This window comes from Podarcis raffonei, chromosome 3, assembly GCF_027172205.1.
Source record: "Podarcis raffonei isolate rPodRaf1 chromosome 3, rPodRaf1.pri, whole genome shotgun sequence".
Lineage (NCBI taxonomy): Eukaryota > Metazoa > Chordata > Lepidosauria > Squamata > Lacertidae > Podarcis > Podarcis raffonei.
In genome coordinates this window covers 39,321,718-39,342,304 of record NC_070604.1, presented here as the reverse complement: position 1 = coordinate 39,342,304, position 20,587 = coordinate 39,321,718, and the positions used below count along the sequence as shown (strand labels likewise).

The 20,587-nt window shown below is 37.3% G+C and overlaps 1 protein-coding gene across 5 annotated transcripts in view; it reads right to left on the bottom strand.

The window, feature by feature from the left end:
* FAM135A (family with sequence similarity 135 member A) overlaps positions 1-20,587 on the bottom strand; it is a 50,471-nt gene that overhangs the window by 17,750 nt on the left and 12,134 nt on the right. For 4 of the 5 annotated variants that reach the window (XM_053381232.1, XM_053381231.1, XM_053381234.1 and 1 more), the window contains 9 exons: positions 17,703-17,782; positions 16,610-16,749; positions 15,001-15,071; positions 14,136-14,309; positions 10,803-10,929; positions 10,072-10,225; positions 6,675-6,752; positions 1,765-1,814; positions 636-791 (listed from right to left, as the gene is read on the bottom strand). In XM_053381232.1, coding sequence (XP_053237207.1) covers positions 636-791; positions 1,765-1,814; positions 6,675-6,752; positions 10,072-10,225; positions 10,803-10,929; positions 14,136-14,309; positions 15,001-15,071; positions 16,610-16,749; positions 17,703-17,782 — 1,030 coding nt within the window. The remainder of the gene's footprint in view (positions 1-635; positions 792-1,764; positions 1,815-6,674; positions 6,753-10,071; positions 10,226-10,802; positions 10,930-14,135; positions 14,310-15,000; positions 15,072-16,609; positions 16,750-17,702; positions 17,783-20,587) is intronic. The other variant, XM_053381235.1, reaches the window with a different exon arrangement.

Genomic DNA, 20,587 nt, shown 5'->3' with positions numbered 1-20,587 from the left:
TCAGTTTTCCACAGCAATTAGTGAGACATCCCTATAATACCCTTGAAAGTGTTGTCTGGGTACTACAAATCTGAGCCAATTCACGTTTACTGGAAGCAGCATGCAAGTGCCTCCCTGCGCTTTCTTCCCATGTCACTCTGGTAATACAAATATGAAGGGTTTACCTATTATCTACGAATATGAAAGACTCACATTCTCAGGACCAGTGGTGTTGCTCCTTCCTACGTGAATGTTGCCTTCCCAGGAATTACTTATTGCTTCACTGAACTCAGTGGGACTTACTTCAGAGTAGACATGTACTGAACTGCACTGTTATAACCTTCAGGGTTGTTTGGTGCATGAGGTGGGGCACCACTGCTGCACCACCCTCCCAGTACTGGTGGCACAGCTGGTTGCCATGAAAGGCCACAGTAAGGAGGTGCTGAGGCGGGCATTGGATGCCTGCCCCAGCAAGCAGCAGCAGCACAGCTGGGAGGGCAGCACAGCGGCCCTCCATCTCACACACTATAGCTGTTTTTTGGACAGAAAGACCCCTAGTTTTAAGAGCTAAACCAGCCACATTGTTTTAGAAATTAGTTTCGTGGATGACACACTCCTGTGCTTAAAAGTTGTATCACGACAGAATGAATACATACACGCATTGTATGATGCTCTCGTGCTAGCAATGCAGTGATATCCTCTTGGAAGTTAACGGCTTCGAGAAATTGTCCCCATAAAGCCATCAGAAGTGAACAGAGCTGTGCAAGATGCATGTTTATAAGTTCTGCCAGTTCATCAGGATTCTCCATTTTCTGCACCAACAGAGAAAACAAACAAGCTTGTATTCTTAGAAGTAGAAACTCTAGTACTTTGAGAAAGTCATATAAAAAATTCTTCTCCTTCTTAAAAGCATATTTAAAGATTAAAAGCATTTTAAATTTTTAAAAATGGAAAGGGATTCAAAGTCATCTATCCGTTTGCCTTCCTTTGAGTAATGGCATTGACTGTTTAATAATTGGTAATCAACCTTAAGCTTAGAAATGGCACTACAGTCTGTATTCAAACTTTAGAACTTCAAAGCCTCTGGTATATAAATGTGTTTATACTGGCCCTTTTATTTTCAGTTATTTTCTTTATAATCCTTAGAATGTGATTTGCCTTTTCCATAGCTGCTATTGATTTCTGCATTGAGTTGCTTACAATCTACCCCTTGGTCTCCTGGATAGCCACCACAGGTTCAATCTTATCACTGTACATATACGTACATAAGGTAGCTTTTGCCCCAAAGTGCATCAGTTTATACTGTACTGGCTTACTCACATGGCATTTTGTAGCAATTTGGATTTTTCACTATCCTACAGAATTTGGTGTCATCTGTCTCACTCCTCATACTTCCATATCATTTATGAATTACAGTATTTACATACAGTACTATAAGCCCCAAACAGTGCTTATTTCCTTCCACCATAAGAACTACTTGTTCCTACTCTTAGCCTTTTTAACTAGTTTAGTTTGTAAGAAGACCTCTTTTCTTATCACATGACTGCCGAGCTTGCATAGGAGCCTTTGTAGAAATACTCTGTCAAAAGCTCATTATGCAAAGTATGTCAACCAGAGTACTCATATCCACATATCTACGAAATAATGCAAATAAAAATTAATTCTTTAGAACCACAGTTAGCTATTTAAAACAGTATCTAACATCTGAAAAAACCCTGAAATGAAAGCAAGCAAGCAAGCAAGCAAGCTGTGATTTAAGATTTACATGGATCAGAGAAAAAATACCTTTATTTCTTCACAGAGTTCTGACAGGCGTGCTTCTACATCTATATTCTCTGAAAAGATTAGAGTGTATGGAAAATGAATACTCCTAAATTTTTAAGCTACATTTTATAAATCGCAGAGGGAGACCCCATTTAAATCAGTTCAATTTTTAAAACAAAGCTTTTTGGTTGTCTTGAAGTTCCTTAAATACTATAGCCAATGTGAAATCCAGTAAATTTCTCAACTGAGAGTTCAGCTAAGAACAAAATCCTTCTGGTTTTGCAAGCAAGTTCTCATAACCACATTTATTCAAACACTATTTTAAATGTTACCAGACCATAGCATAAGGTACATGAACTTGCACCTCTTTTGATTGTGTATTTTAGAAAGACTTCCAAAAAGCAACACAATGAAACTGAATGCACAAACAAAATTTAGACCAGTTCCAATTTACCATGAAAATCTTGCCGGAGAAAGCAAACTTGAAAGAATTCCAATAATCTATATTAGGGCTATACCTCTATTAGGCCTACCCAAAAGTCACAAAATAGAATACAGAATGCAAGATTTTGAGTTTTATAGAATCCTTCATCAAGTTAAATGGTAAAAAAAAAAGCAAGGCAAAAGGGAAAGAAATATATTGTTTTCTGGTTGGTATTCAATCCATTCAAGTACATCTGGTAAGAATCTTAAGGTGGAGTGTGAGAGGAAGCAGACGTTCAGATGAGGTCCTTTTTAGATGCCATGCAGGTATCATATTGCACTGTAGCTTCCTTGGAAGGAAAAATACTAACAGCAGAGTCCCCATCTCTGAAAATAAAGCAGCCAATTTTATAACAATAAAGGTACGGCCATGATATGGAGTTTTTCTTAATGGCCAATACTGCTAAAACCTTTTGTGTGAAATGGAAAACACCAAATTTAAACATACAAAAACTAGAGGAAGAGGATTTTATATATCTGATTATAAGGATTTATTCTCTGAGGAAACATTCCCTCAAACAGCTTGGTAAATCTATTGTTCTGTTGACCATCTTTTTATCTCACACACCAGCTGAGATAAATCTATATCCCTATTAATGTAAAGGGCTACCTAGTTTCTTTAAGCCTGTTCTCCACCTAAGAAGAAACCTGGGTGTTTCATCTAAGGATGGAAAAAGAACCAAGCAACAGTTCAGCCAAACCTCCCTCCCTCTTTCCTCCATGCACCTCTTTTTTAAAACATCTAACGTGATGAAGAGTTCTGTAGAACACCAAAGGTTGTTTACCATTTTGTAACATTTTGGGTGACCCAATAAAGGTTCCCTGATTTTTGTATTTTTCCTTTTGAGTCAAGACAGCTACCTCTACTGGGTGATCTGGAAAATTTAGATATTGCATTTAAAATAAAAAAGGGTTTACATTTAAATATGCTGAAATATTGGGATTGGTGATTAGGATGTATAGGAAAAGTCAAGTGGAGGCATTATTATTACACTTTGGATTGGATCTTACATTCCTAAGAGTAGAGCAATTTTCATGACACTCCCACTAGGAGGGGGGAGGGAAGGAGGAGACACTGATTTTTCCTTCCTACCAACAATTTTCACTAATTCCCACTAATCTTCCACACTCTTTGAGAAGGTCCCCTAACCTTCTTGAACAAAGAAGGTTAGGGAACCTTCTCAAACAGTGTGGAAGGTAGTGGGAATTAGTGAAAACAGCTTCTCCCACTTCTGCTCACATGAGTTTCTACTGAATCAGTCCCTTCAGGATTCACAACATTACTTTAAGCTGATTTTTAAAATAATAATAATAATAATAATAATAATTCTGATTTTAAGTGCAGTATAGATAATCACAATAATAGCAGAGTGTCTGTGTACACAGTCAACATCAATTTCCTAGGTTTTTTCCTAAATTAATGAAAAGGCATGAAATAAAGAAGTGGTCTGTGTTAAATTAAATATGAAAAAGGAGCTTTGCAGATTAGTTACAGCATTAAGTACTATTTGTTTAAAAATTAATTTACTATAGCTTTAAATCTCCACCCCTCTTCTGGCCCAAAGTTCTCCCATTCAATTTATTTTTAAAAACTGAACAAACAACACTGACTATCCTTTGAGAAACGTATCTGTCTGGTCAAATGTTACTCTTTTGTTGGAGAGTAAAAAAAAAAGACAGCTTAGCTTTTCACTCAATTTTTGTATTCCAATATTGATTGTATCATTTTTGTTCCACTTTCCCTATCTGAGTATTCTTTCCTGAGTATTTTTCCATCTAGAAATAAACTCCTGAAAAATAAATCTTAGCTAAAGTAACTGTTAGCTAAAACTATTTTGGATACAAATGTTTAATAAGAAACACTTATATTCTGAAAAGAATTTCAAAGAAAGTTTCACATTGGTCAATATCAAAAGGCAAGCCCTTATCTGGTGTCAAAAAGATGTTAACAAAGGAACATTTACTGGGAAGCGCATTCCATAAATATGGACCCACTACTGAAGACCCTCTCCCTTGTTACCACCCACCTAACTTCTCTTAGGAGGGAACCTGGAGAAAGGCCTCAGTTTCTCATTATGAGACTGATGTGAGATTCTAGGCTGGACTGCAGAATGTAAACACACACTACAGTTTCCCTAAGTGCCACATTTAGCTCTTCTGGCCTGAGACGTGTGGGCCTAGGGTGGTATACAAATTTAATAAATAATTATTATTACTATACAAGGAGCAATTTAGGCGTAACTAGGAGCTTGCATCTGCCCAGTGGGATGGATCCAAAGCTCCCACCCCCCCACTGGAAAACTTCTTCAGTCAAAATGGAACCTTTAGATCCAACCCAATTGCACCATTTTTCTTCTAGAGCACTAACCAGCATTTCATATCAAAGTCTCCTTAGCATTTAAAAGTTGTTTTTTCCTTTATGGGTGGTTTTCAACTAGTAAGACAGAATTTAAATATTCTTAAACAAATGTGTGGTTTTTCATGAAGGATGTTATGTCTTCCACAGGTACACTCCCTTCTATGTGCGCACACACATTCCTTTAGGCCAGAAGCAGGGAACCTCAGGTCTGGGGGCCAAATCTCTCTGTTTGGCCCTTGGAACTTTCTGTAAGTCACACTCCTCGCCAGTGCTGCACCATGCCATTCTCAACTGCTTTTGCTTGACTTGAACAATGTCAATGCCTCTTGCTTGCCTGCATGGAGGATAGAAGTGTGTGTTTGTGTGCGTATGTAGGTATCTCTGACTTTTGCTTGGCAGAAATTTAGCCTTCCAAACAAAGATAAGAGCTATATCTGCTGTTCCACCAGTTTTTGCCTTTGGTCCCACCCAACACTGCCATCCAAGCCACCCAACACTGTTCATGAAGAATCTGGTCCTTCTGTATACTACTAACATGGCATTGATTCATTTAAAAACAACACATGGCTTTTAAATATTTGTATAGATTTTGTAATAAATCATATTTTCTAAAATATAATCCCATGTACATATAACCTATGAAAGAATTTTGTAGTTTATCTAAATGAAAAAATGCACATATATTTACATTTCCACATCCAGCCATACAAATTCAGTTAATTAAGAAAACAATTAGAGCCATTCCATGTTTATACCTGACATACTTTACATCAAAGTATATGGGCAAGTGATTTCACCCTCCAGCTAAAAAAATATTTTTCAAAAAATATACAATAAAAACATGATACTCCTGAGGTAGATCAGTTCCCATCATAACAAAAAATCAATTACCTATCCACATAGCTATAGAATTCATCTGGTGGTAGTTCCTTTGTGCAGAATCTTTTGATTATTATTATTTAAACAAAGAAGACACCATGGGCACCAACTGGGTTTGCATGAGTGGAGCTCCATGCAGAGGGATTGCCAATAAGGGCCAATACCGCCCTCCTTGTCCTTGTAAATTACGTTTACACATTGCATCATCCACTACCCAGAAAGGTTGCTCTGTTTGCTTTCCATTGGTCAGGTAGTTTGCTTTCCATTTGCTCATTCAGGTCTGGCCAAGAATTTGGTCTGAACTCATTTAAACACCTGACCACTGCTAGATTGAGAGAGGGGACTGGGGGCAGAGGGAATAGAACACACACTAGGCTCTCATTCTGGCTAAAGGCCAACACATACAGAATATTCTGTTAGACCCCATGACAATCCCTCTGCTCAGGCGCCTGCAGAGCTTGTCTGAGGCCTGGGGCAGGAGTCCTGTTAGAATAAAGTTATAAACTCAAAATAAAAAAGCAGCCAGTTCCTGGTGGGGTTCCCTGGCCAGTTTAGCCCTCCAAAGCCTGGCTACCCCTGCCCTATATGGGCCTGCCTCTACTCATATGAAGAGAGATATTACTCTAAAACACAACTATATTCACAGGTTGTAAAACCACTATAAATAATTCTAAAAATATGTTTCTTTTTGTGATTTAACTAATCAACAGCAGATACCACATCTTCTAGCTAATTAAGGCGTTTATAGGCATGATGATGTTCAATTATAAAGATGGTAGCAAAATACAAGCTTTCATCAAAGGCTACCTGAGAGATAGGGGGAGCGAGAATATGAGGCCCAATATATTTTACTTCCAAAACAGAAACCAGGTATTAAATATTAGCTCTTGGAACTTAAATCTATGCTATTATGTTACTACACAACTGAATATATCACACTATGCAATCATTTTTGGTTTATTAACAAGAGGCAAACTGAACTACCAGTGAAATGAGCTCATTTCATCAGCACCTCAAAGGCCAGATAGAACTGTACACAACCTTAATTTGATTAAAGTTAAGAGTCCTTTTACACAAGGTGTGGATGGCATCTTTAGATTCTTTGATCCTGTTTAAACATGAATTATAAGGAATTATTTACAAACAAAAAGCTATGATGTTTTATTATAACAAATCCTAATTGGTTAAGCCGCTTAATAAAACAACATACCTATATAGGCGTCTCCCTGGATTCGTAGATATTTTCTTCTGAGGAGGCGTTCATAAAGGACCTGCATGCTGGGCTTGGCTAGTTATAAGGATTGTACACATGACTAGTTACTACACTCCTTTTTCCATCTCTGTTTTATGATTATTATCCTTAAAGTTAGTAAGAAAGTTTTATCACTCACCTAGTAATTAGTGCAATTAGATAAGAAAAATTAAAGAAGAGACTTTAGGAAAGTTCTAGATAAGGAGTTCTGGATGATGTACATTATGAATTTATTGGATTCTTATCACCTGTTTGGGTTTTCATTGTTAAATCATGATTGCCCAAATGCTAACAATTTCTGTTATGTGTGAGGCATATTTTATTTAAAAATTATTTAAAAAGTCAATTTTGAAATAAAAATGTACATCAAATAAGTAAATGGAAGGCAAAAGGAAAGACAGAGAATATAAGGCAAGTCAAAAGAAAAGAAAAGCAAGGTTTTTTCCTGAAATTTAAATAGGATTTCAGAATTTCTGGATTATTTTCTCCAAGAATCCCATTTGAATCTCATTATTTTGAAAGCTATTTTTTCCAAGAGAAGATTCTATATAGCTTATAACTAATAAATGCAATAGTTAGATCATCTTGCAAAAGTCATTCATAAGATTATTTTTAGTGACTACAAAGCTGTGCAGTTGCATGTGAGTATGCCCCAATGACTTCATTCAGACTTACACAGATGCAACATTACTGGATGCAACTTCATAGTTTTAAAAACATATTTGCTTAGAATCATATTAGTAGTATTAGCACATGTAACTAAGGCATTAAACACTATTGTAAAATACATAGGCCAAATTAAAATATTCAATAACAAAAATTTCAGAAATTCACAAATAGAATTTTAAAAACAGAAACTGTCAGCAATAGAAGCATACATTGAAAGCTACTCCCTTTCTACTTTGAAGTTCCCTTTTTCAAAACAGTTGAGTAATTTGCTAATGCAACATGTGGGCTTGATTAAATTCTTACAGAGAAGCATTGTTTGAATAGTTTTTTGTATATCTGCTACTGGTGAAACACACCTTTTAGTCTAAGATAAACTAAATTCTAATATAGACACAATTCACAAGCACAATCAGGGCATGTAAACCACTATTGTGCAAGAGGTGCAGAAACTTGGCTTCATATGCAACAAGCAAGAGACCAGTATGGTATCACATGAATAACAGGGGTCATTACCCCACAGAATGTGGCATCCTGGTTTGCATACTAAACACTGCATTTTGAGATGTGCAGCAGCGCTAGAGCAGCTGGACTGAAATTAGGCCAGTCTGCATAGTTTGCACAGGTGTAAACAGGGACGATGTATTAAAAGAATAGTGGGGAATATAATAATCAATAAAATCTTGTAATTTCTTTTGTCACCCCTCGAGTCAGTCTTTTTAAATTTTGCATTATTATTTTAATCAATTCCTTGGGTGAAGCTGTATGTTCAATCAAGTGATAAGGCTTAGAAGCATCTGTATGTCCTTTAGATGATGGGATTAAACTCCCATGGACTATAATATGCAACATAACTTTGTAGGTTTCAGCATATTGATAAAGAATGACGAAACATTTGATTATTTTAATTAAAGCCAAAGGTATTTGAGCTCATACTGGATGTGTGTGAGAGATATAGCAACAATTATTTTGAGTTGTTGAAGAACCAGGAGGACCCAATATAAAGCCATCACTTCTGTGCAGGTAAGTAATATTATAAGCACACCTATGAGTTTCTCTTTTTTCAAAATGAACCACAAGACACTTTTTCATCCTCTCAAAGCTTAAAGTGGAGCCTATTTGTCTTGTTTGGTAAGGGTAGGGGATGGCTAAAAGCAGAGAAAGGGGAAGGAATTCTTGTGCAATACAATAATATTTTATGGTCAAAGTTTAGCTGTTAACTTTGAAGCGATGTCCTTCTTGGCTTACCTCAAGTCCTCTCAAAACCCATTTTCAAAATTATAGTTGTACAAGCTATTGTGTTAAGAAACTGCAAAAATAAATTGGGCTTCTCATATGTCATATCTATTCCACTGCTACCCAAAATGCGGATCCAAAGACCTGTTTGGCCATTGGTTCCAGTAACTCCATCACAGCCCTGGTTGGGTGGGATGCACCAGGTACCAAATATGGTACCAGTCCCTGACACTTGCAGGAGTAAGGGTGGGGGAGATGCCAGTCCACCGTATCAGATAGCTTGAAAAACATTGTTCTAGTCAATAAATACTTTAGTTGGGAGTATTTAGACTTAAACCAATGTATCAAAAAACCACATACTTCTTTTTAAATTTATGAATCTTTGGCAGAGCCCTGAGTAAGGACTTCCACTTGCTCAACAGGGCTTACACCCTTCTCTTCCTCCTGAATCCACCAACAGTGGCCAGGGTGGGGGACTTGGGAGAACCCTCAGAACAGCATGTGGTGGGAAGAGAGGGGGCATTCTTCCATCTGGCAAGCTGCAATGCTTGCACAGACAGAACATTCATCATAGCCCAATGTTCAATTCCACTTTTAGTCTGTATTAAAGCCTCAACTTCCACCGCTCATAATTTTTGATAAATATGTACAGAACAGCCAGCATGTTTTTTCTTTTTTGCCTTGTAATTCTCAACTAAAGATTCACCCTTGTGGTCTCAAACCAGTATCGACAGCACAGTGCTTTATAAGTGACCATAGCTAATATTAATTATAGATAATGGTTGTGTTTACACATAACGCTAAGCCATGGTTTGTTTTAATCATGATTTTTTTTCAGAAAGTCATGGCCCATCTCAAGAGATAAGGCAACAAACAATGAATTGTTTCTCCAAAACGTAAGTTTGTTTTCCAGCTGCTTTTGCCTTGTGCTTCTGCAGCCTGACAAGCATCTAGGGTGGAATATCAAAATAAACCATGGTTAAGAAAAGGCTGCTGCATTTTTCACCACTCCAAACCATAGTTAAAACAAACCACAGTTTGCAAACCAACAAGAAACCATGGCTTTACATAACAGTTTGTTCCTAGAAAACAATGGTTAGTCTGCAGGGCAAAGTTCAGATGTTCAGACAAACCACGGCTTAGTGTTATGTGCAAACCAGACCACTAAGTACAGCTATAGATCTACCATTCAACACAACTGTTTTAACCTTTTATTATAGCACATTGCACTTTAGGTAATTTGTTCTTAAAGGTAAAAGAAATAGGGTAAATCTTAAGTCAAGAAGAACAAAATAAAAGACAACCTGTGCAATATATTAAATCTGAGGGCAGAAAACAGAGTTCATGTTTATACTATCTGCTGAACTATTACCAGATATGCTGCAGGCATCTAGTACTATAAAAAGTGCTTGCTGATACATATAGAAGCAAATAAAGTATTTATTTCACATACCTGCATCTAATTTCAGACAGGAAGGCAGCTCTTTTGATAAAGTGGTGAAATAGCTATGTAATCCTTTGAATGCAATCAGCAAACTGGCACAAAGTGTACGGTGGAGATTGTAAGCATGATTCAAGAAAGTCTCTGCTATTATAAAACTGCAGCCCTAAAAATAGATTTGTAAAGTTATCAATTCAGCACTAACAGTTACAGCAAAATTACATTTAAAGATTAAGGACAGTTCACAAAAAGTATGTCTAAACACAGTATTTAGCTCCCCAGTTCTGGTGGTAGCTAGCCCTCCATGCCTGTCTGCAATAAACTCCCCTAAGACTGGGGCATTTTCACCTCCAAAGCAGCAGCTATGAGGAACTGTTATTGGACAGAGAATAAGAAAACTAATGACATTTCCATGCACATGCAGGACATTCAGGGCTGAAGGCTGCAATCCTGTACCATACTACTTTTCCAATAGGACTTTTGAGTAAATACTTAAAGGAAAAACCTCAGTGTATTTAAGAAAACAATACTGTGGCACTGTAAAACCGTCTCAATTATGCAGTATCACTGAAAAGTAGTCAACACTTCAAGAAATGTTCTAAAATGCCCAATTCTTGACTAACACATTTTGTGCAACTGCACTGAGATACAAACGCTTTGTGTGTTAAATAATAATGTTGTTAAATATTTATCATTTCTTTCAGCAATTAAAAAAATAAAAATAAAAACGATTACAATCTTACATCAGCTGATAATTGTTTGGTGTAATTGCTGCCAAAAACAACACTTTCAAGAGAAGGAATCACAGAATCCCTGTTCTGTGCGGGTGCATTTCTGTTTAGCCAAGTATTTTTGACAGGACGAGGAAAGCTAAAAAAAAAAAAAGGGAAGAAAGAAAAAGAAATGTGTGAGAGGGACGGAGGAGAAAACAAAATTCAGAACAGAAATGCAAATTAGAGACACATTGGCAAAGAATACACAGCATCATTTTAAGCCATAACCCAACACATTCTTTTAGCTGTCTGCTGCAACTGGAGGTACATGCCAGTGTACCTCCTAGAATCTAGAAGGCGGATTCTAATCAGAAATGTAGAAAGTTTGCAAGTATAATTTGGCAAGATGAACAAACTGAAAACACTGTCTGAAATCTAAAAACCTGTGTAAGTGATATCGTGTACTGATGATCACTTGGGGTTACAGCAGCACCCATACCACAAGCTAAACCATTTTTGAAATTAAGGTGGCTTTCAAAAGAAGTTCTTGATATGGCAAGGGGTGTATGTGTATATAAGCAGTGGGTCTGCAACTTATGCTCACTTTGCATACATGAGCGCAACCTCTTATGGGGGGGGGAGGGAATAAATAAATAGTGGGGGAAACCCACTGTTCTGTACTCTCCATTTATTTATTTCCCCATAACCCATGCATCCAGCTGGTTTTCCTTGTTTATTGGCCTCTGGGAAGGTTGTGGGAGATCCTGGGATGCTCCCAGAACCCTCACACTTCCTTTCCAAAGCCCAGTAAGCGAGACAGCATCTTCCTAGGGCCCTTGTGAAACCTTCCCAGAGCCTGGTAAGCAGCCATCTGCCGGGGGGAGAGGGGCTGTTGGAAGACATGTAAGAAAAAAAATCACACTCAAATATATATGTCTAATTTTAGATTTAGTTACAAAAATGCTTCACATGTGAGAAGATGCAGAGTCTTATTTACATATACTGTCTAAAATTTACAGCTTCTAAATAAAGCACTGTACATAAAGAATCTTGTATAGTGTCATCCAGGACTTGCAGAGAAATTAAGTATCACTTATCCTTCCTTTTGCTTGTAGATCAAACAGTTCCAACCATTTCTGGTTGTATTTTGTTAAGACAAAAACAAGAACTTAAGCAATTTTAAGACAATTGGAAGATAACCAGAAATGCAGTAAGGGTACAACAGTGCACTCCAATTATACCATATATGCTAAGTTAAATTAACATAATAGAGTAGCAATAAGCAAGGACATTAGGCTCACACACAGTCAGTGAAAGAAACTTTTACCCCCAGCTTAGGATCTGAAGGGAAAGTTGTGCAGTGAGAATGTGCAAGCTGTAGCAGCAAATGCAGCCCAATCAACGTCTCTGCACCATCTCCCTGTTTGTCCATTACACTCATACATTACTAGTCTAACCCAGGAGTAGCCCCACAGTTTGTTGCCTGTGTGGGATTGTGACTTTGGTAGACTCCAAATCCACACTCCTTCTACTGCAAGACCTTTTATGTGATGCTCGATCAACGCATTCAGTGTAAGAGAAGTGCACTGTATATGTAAAGAATGATCAGGGAAGAATACCATCACTATTATTTGTTTCCCTTCCACCACCTTTAGCAAGCAGAACATTTTAACTGAGTTAGGACGACTTCCGAAGAAACCATAAAATCAGAGGAAGACATTATTGCCACCATTACATAAGAACCTCAACAGATGGACAGACCTTTGCCAAGAATAGAAATGGCAATAGACAGCAAAAGCACTAACACCGTCCAGGAAAGGCAACTCATCTTCTCCATTTGCCACTAACCATAGCCAACAGCTAATCCTTCTAGCTTCCAATTCTGGATAAGAAGATTCTTCTCCTTCCAGCAATCCACCATGCCTTTCTCCTACTAATCTGTGGCACAAATGGCTGTGTTACAAAAGGAAACACACAAACTGTATTCTAAAAGGGCAGGGGGAAATCCTTTGTGAAGAGTTAACACAGCCTTCTCTGAGCTGTCACCCTCCAAACATTTTGGACAATGCCCATCGGCCACAGCCAGTGCTGTACTGGATGAGACTGATAAAGAGTTGATAGTCCAAAACATCTGGTGAGGGTGTCAGGTTGCTGAAGGCTGAGCTAAGGTGTTTACAGTAATTTTCTTTTTGCCTCTTTCACTGCTGGTGTTTTATTACGCTAAACATGAAGCATGTTATAGCATGTATGTTTTAAACTAGGGGTTATGCCCTTGCTTACTCTGCTTGCCGATACCCTACCACACATTAACCCCCTAGAGCAGAGGTTTTCAACCCTTTTAGATCCATGGCTACCTTAACCAACCACATTCTTTCTGTGGCACCCCTGTGGGGCTCAAGAGCCCAGTTATGTCACCCCTTCCCTGCAGAGCTGGCAGTCCCTCGCCCCTTTTCGAAGCCTCCCTTGTGGAGTGTTCCCTCAGTCTCCTCTCTTCTCCCCTCTCCTTGGGAGTCCTCTGGGCAGCTGTAGCTCCGCCCCCCCGCCCCCAAAGAGAGGTTCTTCCTCACACTGCCGCACAGGGGCCTGGGAAGCAACTCCTGGCGAGCCCAGAGATACCATTCGCCTGGGGAGCTTGTAGCCAGGGCTGCTGCAACAAACTTTTGGGAGGCAGAAACGTGAGAGGGCATCAGAGAAGGGAGGGAAGGAAAGAGAGGCAGAGGCCAGTTCATCCAGTTCTGGGGCTTTTTACATGCTGCTACCAGTAAAGATCCCACTAGTGGCATTTCCACCTACTCTCAGGTTTGGTGGGAGACAAGTATGGCTGGGCAAAGAGATGTCTCCATTCAATCCAACATCACCCCACAGACTGGCAGAAAGGTGGCTAAGGACTCTGCCCCTAACAGAATTTCCCAGAGAAAGAAATAAACCAGAACACTGCCACAATTCCTGTACTAAAAGCACTAAAAGCAAGATTATCATAGCCTAGGCCACCAAAGTAAACAAGCCAATCTAAATTCCATTAAAATAATCATGACCTGCATCACTTCATTACTTGATTAAAACTAGGGCAGAGGTTTTTCTAGCAGTTATGGTTGTGCGGTTTATCATTCAGTAGCTCCTGGGCTTCCCATCTCCTTTCTATTCCAACAAAAAACTGAATCAGAAATTTCAATTAAATTGAACTGATATTTATAATACTCAGGGTTTACATAGAACTAGTCACTGGTATGTATAATACACATTTCAAATAATCACCACTCCAACTAAATTACTATCACTTTAATGACCAAACCAACAAGCAATTAATTATTTCATTTTATTAAATGATTAATTTAAAAAAGTATAAAATCAATATTAAATTACCTTATTAATGGTTGGTGAAGCGCCACTAAAGAGGCATGGACTATAACAGAGATGACAGAAAGGTGAAAGTAATCAAACATAACATTGACATAGTGATGAAGGCCTCGGTTTAAGGTAAAGTGCAACTTTAGTGTTCTGCTGCTAATTAGCTGCAATGTGCTCAGGTCATCTGGCCTAAAAGAAAAAGAGTATAATCATAACCAACATTTTGAAAGTAATTTAATACTACAATAATGCAAATCAATGCTTCAAATCTGCTGTACCATAGTTACTATAAAACAAATCCATCAAGATCTAACTATTTTTTTTTTTTATATGCAGGACCTGCAATGAAATAGTGGTGCTCTGTCCAGTGAAATAACTGAAGTCTCCCTTATGCATCTCAATATTTTTGTATACAGAGGATTTTGCACATAACTACCCATGTTTAAATCACAATGAAGTCAATATAATCTACATATGTGTAACTGCACAAATTTGACTATCATTTTTAATATAAATATCTGAGGAAAAATCTGCTAAGATGGAAACAAAATATAATATATAATAAATAAAGTAGAGGCATCTATCTCTGGAAAACCTCTCAAAGAATTAGTCCACCACCCACCCACAACTTCAATAATTTATAGAAAGTGCATGCCTAATTCAAGGGCTGTTTTGCTTGCAGGAATTTCAGTACATCCATGGACTTCACAATCCCAGTTTCCCATTACTTTAACATTAGGGGGAACGCTACATGAAAATGTGGTTCAGTTTCCACCAACACTGAAACAAAGAATTCCTTGATGCACAAAGAACTTTGAGCAAAAACCATTTCTCTAAAAGTAGGAATAGCAAGAATATGAATGTTTAGTTTTAAACTTACGAATAATCTGTATCTGTAAAGTGTAGATCTAAAGAGAGCAGGAAATTCATTTCATTCAGAGACTCTTCAATCTAGACAGGCATTTCAGAAGAAGAATTATATATTATTGTTATTAATACAAACTATAGTTTTACTATACACTCCTATCCAGACTTATTAACTTTTTTTAAAAAAAAATTATATCCTACCCATCTTGCTGGGTTTCCCCAGCCACTCTGGGCGGCTTACAACATATATAAAAACACAACAAAGCATCAAACATTAAAAACCAAATATCCTATACGAGCAACAAACAATCCAATAAATCAATAGAAACCGATAACAACAATAGCAATAATAAACGGTTTACTGTTATAACCAAATTAAAATAACCACCAACCCCAACTAAACATTTGACCAACATCATCCCGATAAAAACAGAAGAGAGGAACCAAAATTAGAACCATTTAAAATATTTTAAAACATTTTAGCTAGTTGCCCCAACACAAGAGTTGTTCTAGCAATGTCCCTACGGCATCCCAGGAGCCTCTTTTAGGAAGGACACAAAGTGGCTTCAAATCAGTGTGAAGGTAACTACAAATATACATGCATGAATATAGGGGCATAATCAAAAAATGAAATGAAATCAACAGCGACAATGTAAATAAATAAAAATGTACTGTGTATTTTGGGTCTATGGACCGCAATAAAGTTGTGTGTGTAAACAAACAAACAAACAAACACAGTGCCATGCATTCCAAATTCACTAAAAAGTATTAAGATACCGCCCTTAATTTCTCATCAATTCCAGGGTGGTGCATAATAAGTTGAACTATAGTAATAAAAGATCTTACAAAAGAACAGCAGATAGAACAGTTAACTGCAATTATTATTATTCATGAACACTAATCAAGTTTTAAAACACCTGGATGACTAAGAGAATCCTAGATCTTGTCCTGGATACTGATCAGATAGAATGGTCCTATTTTAATGCTATGCTCCCATGTCTGCAAGGCAGAGAGGGAATCACTGCTAAATCTTCTTGTATTGGTTGAGGGCAAAACCACATTGGAATAGGGAATTCATGTTGTCATAACCTTTTGAATGGCAACAAGAATCTGCAGTGGACCAACCATGATAAAGGGAAGAACTGGGCATATTGGGGGCATACTGGAAGAAAAGTGGAAGTTAGTCAGAATTCTGACCTCACTCAGGGTCAATCCAACCTTCAACAATGGCATAACATTACTTGTGCTAAAAGTGCTAAGTTAATGCACTACCAACTGAAAACAATGAAGAGCTCAACATGCTTCCAACTCAATAGGGCCATAGGAGACTGTACTGTCATCTATTCCTGGGAGTTTTCTTGTGTCTTGTTGAAGGAGTGTGTTTGTAATGGGCAGGAGAAAGTCATGGCATTATTCTGCTGCTGCATGTTTACTGGCTGCCTTCCTTGAATGGGCAATATTGGTGAGCAACGCTGTAGCACCCAGGGATGCTGCGGGTGTATCTGTTAGCACTGTGACATTAACATTTATGTCCACATCTACTGTTGTTGTTCCTGGTGCACACAGGATTGATTGTGTGGTAATTCATCAAGCTATTTTAACAGTTAAATATATGCTATTACCTTTCTTTCATCCAACAGCATTTTAATTTTGAAGATCATAACATCATCCACAGACACTTCCTCGTTTTTATAAAGAATTTGAAAGGTTTTACTGCAGACTACATTGTCATGGACTGAAGCTGGAAAGGCAAGATCAGCACCTAAAGAATATGGGTAAGAGGCAATCAAGGCTCAAAATATTCTGATTCTACGTCTACTTACAGAATGACAACTGTACCATGTTTTGGCTTCATTTTAAGAAATGGTTATTTGTAATAATTAGTTTTGTCATTCATATAGCGTATTCTAAAAAGACTGTCCATTCAAACACTTGAAAGCTGGTTTGACAGCAAGTAAGGAAGTGATGGAGGTAACGAATAAGCTGCAGGCTAATGAAAAGTACAGTAAATCCAAGAGAACCTAGAACACAGTATAAAACTACTTTTACACTTCCAACTTTTTTTTTTTTTTTTGCCTTTTCAAACGATCCACTAAATTGTCAGTAACCGCTTAAATATTTTGTTAAATACAGCACTGTTGGCATTTCCAGTTTGAGAAAGAAGGCTCTTAAGATTTCTCAAAGGGTAATGTTTTTGTCAAGACCCAAGTACTCATTTTAAGCAGCCCTCCAACAGGCAACAATATATGCACAAATGGCCCTAAAGTTCACAACCACTGTCAGAAGTATTCACGTGACGCAAACTGGTAATTTTTGCTTATCTGATGGACAGCCATTTGGGAAAGGGAGAGGATGTGGTCCTGCAAATTCATCTTTTCTCCTGCAGACAGCTCTCCACCACCAAGCATATTCTAGAGCAGATGGGAGCCACAGAGGTAAGGTGAAATAAGCAAAAATTGTATTCTTCCACGGTTAACCTAGTGTTTGCTGGAACAAAGAGTCTTCCATCATGGGAAGGACACAACTAGATACAGACCTTTTACATTTCTCCAAGATCTTTAAAACCAAGTGTTTTCACCTATCAAGCTTAATTAATCAAGTAATCAAAAAGTATATGATTAATTAACTAACACATCTTTAATCATTTTGGAGTTCTCCTTTCTTAAATAGTAATTAATTATTCACTCAAATAGTAATGAAAAGATGTTTACTTACTGGTTGCACGTAACAGGCTTGCTTCAATTTTGTGTGGAATTCTTGGAGGAATCTTCATTGATACACGAATCTGGTAAAAGCTACAGTAAACAAAATTATTTTCAAACTAATACTGTTTTAACATAACCTGATATGTATATATTTTAAATATTTCTACCCTATTTCCCCATCAAGCGTGGTCTTCAAGAGGGCCATAAAAAACACTTAATGAAATCAGTTACAAAAGCATTTTATACACTACTGTTAATCGTAATTAAAATAATTCAATACCAATTAGCCAGAGGAGAAAGAGAAGCATAAGGTCAAAGTAAAAACCAGTTAAACATATTACCATAACTCCACTAGCCAGGTTTGCATTTCTTAATTACAGTAGGCTTCTTATACAGCTTACATTCCTACTCAGATGTGCAGAGAAGCCACTGATCCAATTTGGGGCCAGGATTTTTTTCTGAAAATATCTATGTTAAGATCGCACACAAGGACTTCTGATTTCTGTCACACTTCATTATCTCACTGAGAACTAATTTTTGTTTTTGTTTTTATTGGTTCCATTATAAATAGGAACAATTATTGTATATGCTATGTTATGTTATTCTATGATATTGTATCATATGTTATCATATGACAACATATGCTATTCTATGATGTTATTCTATGCTATTACCACAAAATTTTCATAAAATGTTTATTACTACTTATTACAATAAATCAAGCTGAAGTATTTGATCAATGATGTTACTGATCAGATTTCCAATCTATTTTGCTTACTTAATGGGTTCTTTAGTATGCAGCCAAACAAATGTTTTTCTTATTACAACTTAATTAAGTGGGTTTGCATGTGTGCATCTGAAGTTAGGTTGTGAAAATGCTTCATTTATTTTTCAGTTTTTCTTTCACTACAAATCCCTAGCTCTGGAAAAAAACTTAAATCTCACATGATCAACATAATCCACATTTTACTACATGAGCAATACAAAAACAGGTGGCTTTAGACACAATGAAGATTCTACTTTATGATAGAAAATAGTTTCCAATATTTACTTGCTAATCCAAATATATTAATCTCACCAGGGTCAACTCAGGCAAAGTATGCCAACAGGTTAAAATTCAATTCCTGACCTCCAAAATTCAAATCCTGACCTCTGAAATAATAGCCTAACTACAAGTCATAAAGTATATTAAACTATGCTTCAATATTTTAAGAGAACAGCTTTAGATAGGGATGCGGATTTTAACATCAATATAATTGATTAATTAAAATAATTGTTAAATCAACTGATGCTTTAATCCCATAATAAGACTGATTTAACTGAAGTACTTAAATGAATACAGACTACACTGGAGGCACACATATTCCAACTCCCTAATACTTCGGTCAAAATTAAAGTATAAAAAAGACCCTCCTAGTTTCTTCCCAAAAGATAGCAGGTATTTTGATTTCAGGCTAAAGATATTAAGTTTCCTCCTAGCAAGATAAAAAATCAGCAACTAGGACAATTAATGTTCAACTGAGGCCCACTGTGAAGAACACTTTTCAAATCATCATACAGATGGGATTTAAGGCCTCCTACATCTGAAGTCATTCTGCTTTTTAAAAATATATATATATATGCTGTAACAGGAAATATTCAAGACTTGTAAGACATTAGAAGCGCCCTTTCTTCAAACAATAAATGGTAGATTTGTTGAAGAAATGAGTTCTTCCAGATCAGACACACTATGCCCTTCCTTTCACAGTCCCATAAAGTATCTAAACACTTAAATTCACAAAGTGGGGTTCAGAGGCGGTTTGAAAGAAAACAGGGGACCATGTGTTCTCAGCAGAAGGCTTACAGCACGAATAGCCTATGTCACACCTTCCACATGTGGACTACAACTCCCATCGGCACCTGCCAGCAGTGCTTTTTCTTTCTTTCTAGAAAAATAGGTGTTGGTACTCACTGTGAAGCTGTTACAGAATGGATAGGCAAACTTGGCCCTCCAGATGTTTCGGGACTACAACTCCCATCATCCCTAGCTAACAGGACCAGTGGTCAGGGATGGTGGGAATTGTAGTCTCAAAACATCTGGAGGGCCGAGTTTGCCTATGCCTGTTGTTACAGCAAGTGCCACACTTTTTAACAACAAAAAGGAGTGTTGGTAGTGCGTTCCCTTGAGTACCCCCTGAAAAAAAGGCTGACGACTTGTAGCCTACAACATCTGGAGTATACCACATCAGTTTCCCCTGACTTAACCAAGCAACAAGCAGAATATTGTATAGTATATCCGCCAATGAAGGGTATAGCTGTTGTTTTTGAAATACTGAAGTCAACTGCCTCTAGAACCACTTTTTGAATATTTGCTGTCAGTTTGGGTAAGTAGGCCACCCGCTGGCCTAACCTAATCATCTTTACTAGGTAAATTAATGTGTTGTATTTCCAACCCTCAATTAAAATAATTTACTTGTTATACCACCCTCAATTACTATGCATGCAATGCAAAACTTTGCAGAACTTATCAACGCAATATTGAATTTGCACTCAGCTGGAAATTTTTCAGCTCAAATTATACTACCTTCCAGAGGTAGCATTTCATTTGCTCTTACTAGTTCCAGATAGCTCTCTTAGTACTACTATATCAACATTCCATATGGTGGCTTGCAGGAATAGCCAGAGGATATCTATCAGCTGTCTGAAGCAGCAAAGAAACTGCCAAGGCAGCTGAGGACACCAGTTGGCAAATACCAAAAACAAGGCAGATATAGAATGTTCTGCTCTTTCTTAATAGATGGTCAAATGTCAGTGCTTTTCAGAACTGAAACATCTAACAAACATTTTATATTCAGAACATGGCATGCATAGTTTGTATGCAATTAATTCAAGGAAATAAATCAACAAGACAGAAAT